The 5,414-nt window shown below is 41.8% G+C and overlaps 1 protein-coding gene across 1 annotated transcript; it reads left to right on the top strand.

The window, feature by feature from the left end:
- The first annotated feature begins 212 nt into the window (after window positions 1-212).
- LOC137599226 (heparan sulfate glucosamine 3-O-sulfotransferase 1-like) lies at window positions 213-3,173 on the top strand. The gene is made up of 2 exons (XM_068320027.1): window positions 213-453; window positions 1,916-3,173. The coding sequence occupies exon 2, from the start codon at window positions 1,970-1,972 to the stop codon at window positions 2,948-2,950; it is 981 nt and encodes a 326-aa protein (XP_068176128.1). The 5' UTR covers window positions 213-453; window positions 1,916-1,969; the 3' UTR covers window positions 2,951-3,173.
- Window positions 3,174-5,414: the final 2,241 nt, after the last annotated feature.

Genomic DNA, 5,414 nt, shown 5'->3' on the forward strand with positions numbered 1-5,414 from the left:
AGACAGCTTATGACAGGGTGCCCAGAGAGGAATGTTGGTATTGTATGAGGAAGTCTGTTTGAGCGGTGCAGGACAGGTATGAGGACTGTAAGACAGTGGTGAGGTGTGCTGTAGGTGTGACAGAGGAGTTCAAGGTGGAGGTGGGACTGCATGTCTTTTGTTGATGTACTTTTTATTAATAACTGAACATGGGAAGCTGGAAATTTATCAATGGCAGGGAAAACTGGCTTCATCACATCCACCACAGCTATGGAAGTTGAAACAGTTGCACACAAACATTTGTGTTCAACTGCTGCCACATTCTATTCATTATGGAAAAAATGATGAGGAAGTAATTGACCGATTTCAGGTCCTCCTCCCAATCTTCTGATGCAACAATAATATTTCTGCCAGACACGTCAGTATCGCGCCACATAGAAGGTCCGACGGTCAACAAGGCTCAACTGATCAGAAGTGAGTTTTCTATTCTCTGACAATTGCAGATCCAGGTCTTACTTTTGGAACTATTACTACAGGGAACACAAAACCAGTAGGATACCACACAAAACCTTTTTTGCTTTTGTTTGACAGTCTCTATTAACTCAATGGGTGCCATTGACATCTATAAATTTGAGTTTGATTACAAATGTTGTTTTGCTGGACACTGGTTTTCACAAAATGGAGGTTTTCTCAGTTTTTTTTGTCAAAAACCGGTGTTTTTGGTGAAACCAACTTATTTTCTACTGCCAATTACTGAAGAACAGGGAAAGGTAGGAAGAAACACTCTTTTTTCCTATGAAGGAAGAGAGTCTACTCTTTTTTTGGCAGTTTCAGTGTTTACATAGTCATAGAGCACAGAATTCTGACAGGATGGGCAGCCGTGAAGATTAGAAACAGCGCTGTAAAATTTGTGAATCAGCATCTATGACTAAGAGTCATCTGAAGGAGGTTGTTGACTATAAGGTAGTGGTAGGGGAGAGTGTAGCTAGACAGCATAGGATGGTGGTGTATAACATGAAACTAACAATCACAAGGAAGAATAAGAAGACCAACGCAGAACAGAGAACCATGTGGCGAAAGTTCAGAAAGTAAGAGTGTCGTGCAACTTTTAGACAAGGTCAGACAAGCTATTGGTGGACAGGAGGGGCTCTCAGAAGATAGGACCATTACAGCCAAGGTGATTAGGCAGGAGAGTATTCTGGGTGTCTTCTGGTACTTGATGGTGGAAGACACCCAGAAATTATTATTCATGCATCTAGGTGAGGTCGTTGTATTCAACAGAATTCTATTGTGTGAAAAGATCCCAAAAGGAATGGGGGAGGAGTGTGTTTGTTTCGCCTTTTAGAAGAACAAGTTTGATGTTCAGAGTTACGGGAATTACAGTCACGAAATGACGTTGTGGAAACAGAAGTAGAGGCTAGACTAAGGGCAGAAATGAGTATTTGAGAGCAACAATATGGTCTTATGCCTAGGAAGAGTAGCACAGATGCATTATTTGCCTTGAGGATGTTGATGGAGAACAACAGAGAAGATCAGAAGGAGCTACACCTTACCTTTGTAGATCTAGAGAAATCCTGGATGCAGAAAAGTGTTAGAATAGTACAGGACATCATTTCATATATTTTTTTGATATAGAAAAGTGACAGCTCTGATAATGTAATACTGCTACTATGCTGAAAATACTATTGTTACTGGTTAAAGGGGTCTTATTATAAAAAACACATTTTTCAAGTCTTTACATATACATAGTGGTCCTCCCTAATTCTACCAACTCCTAGACTTGAATAGGCTGATAAAATGTAAGATACTTTCAACTTGATGGTGAATATATACCGTATTTAACAAGAAAATTTCCCCACAGTGTTAAATTGAGGTGTTTTGTCTTTGCCATTTATTGACCAAGTATCCTAATCGTAACTGCTCTCTCCCCCTGCAGTCACTTCTGTTGGTATTTCGACTGGACAATTATTTTCAAGAATCTCTTCTTTCAATGGGGTGTACTTTTGGTGGCGTCACAATGCCAAAATACTTAATTGGCACTGCCTGCCTCATGGTGGCGTTCCTCATTGTGCTGCTCCTATTTGCTGTCAATTCCCCTACCCTTCCCTACAACCGTAGGGCTGATAAAAGATCACCTTCACACCCAACTTTTTCTCCCCACGAGAACGAGAACACCATTCGCCAAAAGAACACCCTCCAGCGACTTCCTGATGCTATAATTATTGGGGTGGCAAAGGCAGGGACGCGGGCGCTGATAGATATGCTCAACCTTCACAGCGGAGTGGCAGTAGCTCAGGCAGAGGTGCACTTCTTTGACGTGGAAAGTAACTATGAGATGGGCTTTCCATGGTATATCAGTCAAATGCCTTACGCCTTCCCTGGACAGCTGACAGTAGAGAAGTCCCCTGGTTACTTCACCGCTATCAAAGCCCCTGAACGCGTACATCAGATGAACCCTGACATCAAGCTGCTACTCATCGTCAGAGAACCCGCAATGCGAATGGTATCAGAATACACCCAGTACTTTCACAATGCACTGGAGAAGCACAAGAGCTACACGCCCATCGATGACTTTCTGTTGAAGGACGGTGAGATTGATGTTGAAAATAATAGCGCTCTAAAAAGCAGCTTGTACTATGTTCACATGCAGAATTGGCTCAAGTACTTCCCACGTGATAGCTTTCATGTTGTGAATGGGGAGAGGTTGATCAGTAGCCCCTGGGAAGAGATGGCAAAGGTGGAGAGATTCTTAAAGCTGGACCCACAAATAAATGCGTCATATTTTTACTTTAATGAAACAAAAGGATTCTACTGTTTTAGGAACCGCAAGAAAGATGGGTGCTTGGGTGATTCCAAAGGCAGGGCTCATCCTTATGTGGAGCCTGCCATCCTCCAGAAACTCCACCAGTTCTTTCATGAACCCAACAAGAAGTTCTCTGAGCTTGTGAGTCAAACATTCAACTGGATGTGAATGGTGCTGTGACCTTGTGGGTCATAACACCCCTATACCCCAACTCCACCTGTCTTTTATCATTTGAGTTTATTTTGTGGGTTATTGTTCTGTTAATCTGTAATGTCAAATGTACAATTTTAAGTTGATTATCTCAGGTGCCCCTAACCCTATTCTAGACATTTTGGTACCTTTGATTTTTGTCTCTAAATACCACATTAAAAATGTTAACATATCCATGCTTGGTATCTTTTTCTTCAGCACAACTTCATCTAAGATAGTTATTATTTCACTATAACCTACTTCATTGACCTATTGGGCCAAAATATACACAAACAATGAAGTCTGAATCATTTTTTTTATTTTATTTATTGCAATACAAAACACAAACATGCTCACTGAACTGTTTTGGAACTTGACAAACTAAATGTAGGTGTGTCACAATCCGCTCCTGGTTTTCCTCTCTTCTGCCCAGCTCTACCTGCCTTCCACTCCCACCTTATCAGTGCAACTACCTTCACCTGTGTTTCCTCACCTGATTATCACCTGCCTATTCAGTACATATACCCTTCCATTTCTCTCAGTCTCTGCCAGATTGTCTTCGTATCATGTAAAGCTCTCTTGTGTTTATCTCCGGACTGCTCCCTCGGTTTCGACCCAGCCTGTGTTCGACCCGTCTTCCTCGTCTCTGCCCCGGTAATCTGACCAGCCTTCTGTCCTTGACTACTCTGCCTGCTCGTTCCTTGTCTGATACCTGTCAGCTGGGATTCCTGTTTGCTGAGACTGTCTTTCTGGGATATTGCTGCCATTCTGTGCGAAGCTTCAGAATAAACTGTTGGACTATCCCTGCTCTGGTCTCAGTCTGTGCTGTACTTGGGTCCTACCTCTGACCTGTGACAAGGTGGCTGACATGAATAAAAGTCAAATTGAACTAAATGATACTACAGTAATCCCTTGTTACTCACAGTTAATTCATTCCAGGACCATCAGCAAAAAACAAAATTCCGTGATGGAGCGACAAACAATTTTTTTTATTATTTACTGTAATTTACACGTTTATGAACCCTCCCCACGCTCATATTAAACCACTTTCTATATTACCTTTTCCCACACTCTTATAGACTTTTTTTAAAAGCATTTGTGTATTAAAGAAAAGTGTTTCTTTAATGTTTCCCTACATGTCCTCTCTGGGTAGAGGGTCAACTCTCATACCTGTACACACACGCATGAAAATAACATTTGCAAAAATTTTAAATGTTCACATTATTGTTCATGTGTACTTGATGGATGGTGAATTCAAATAGCTTCTCTTCACTTATCATTTCAGTCCAGATCTTCTGCGTATATGAGCCTACATAAATACATGACGTTATAAGCATATAAAATGGGTTTACAATGTTTAGTATACGGGAATAAACCAAACAAAAGCAGTAAATATCATATTTTGTTTGTCTTACCACTCATCAATGACGATTCATCGCTCTGGACCGGGATTGGATCATCTCGTCATGAAGATAAAATCTCATCATCGCCACCTTCCTCGCCATAAAACAGCTCCACAGCCCACTGAATGTCCAACCATCTCCTTATTTTTGTCTCCGAAAACTCTGTCTTTGTCTAATTTCTTCTTTCGATTTTCGGGACCTAAGATGTTAAAGCGTGTTGACAATGAGCAGATCTCACACAGGCAGTTTGGGCAGCCAGGTGTCCTTAGGGGTTCTTTAAGCCTCTTTTGTTTGAGGTGTTATGCTAATAAAATTTGAACATTTGAGTAAAAGCAAATGATAATTAGGAAGCGGTACTTTTAAGACCAGACGCTGAGTTTAAAGACTTGATTTGTGCTTAAAGTTTTGCAAAAATGCGCTTTTGAAGTCCTATTGAAGAGAAAATAATGGACTTGCGCTTAGAGATTAGCTGTTTGGAATTATTTTCAGACAAACACACATGAACACAGCCTTCACGCAACGGCGTTCAAGTAAAGACCCCTGTGGTCCCCCCCTATTAGGGTCATCTCAGGTGGAAAATAAAGTGAAAATACATGTTTTAAAACTCCAATTGAGAAACTCAAGCTCGAGTGAAGACCATCTGAAGGAGAGACGGAGATGGAGAGGCTGGGCTGGAGGGATGAAGAGAGGAAGAGAGAGAAAAGGACAAAGAGATAAAGGAGGAGAAGGAGAGCAGGAGAGATTTGGAGGAGGTTTTAATTGTTTTCCCATGATGCTTTGAGGGGGGCTTGGGTCTCAAAGCATCGGAGCAGAAAGCTGTTGGAGGGCCTATCGTCCTGGAAACTAAGTCTGACCCTGTAACACACGCACACACACACACACACACACACACACACACACACACACACACACACACACACACACATTCATTTCAAGTCTGACATCAGCAGAGAGGAATGTGGAGGGTGGGGAGGAATCGAGATGGGGGGGGGGTTGATGGGATCAGGAAGCATTATGTGGATGGGGAGTGGTGACAATGA

The sequence above is a fragment of the Antennarius striatus genome, chromosome 7, assembly GCF_040054535.1.
Source record: "Antennarius striatus isolate MH-2024 chromosome 7, ASM4005453v1, whole genome shotgun sequence".
NCBI classification, from domain to species: Eukaryota; Metazoa; Chordata; class Actinopteri; order Lophiiformes; family Antennariidae; genus Antennarius; species Antennarius striatus.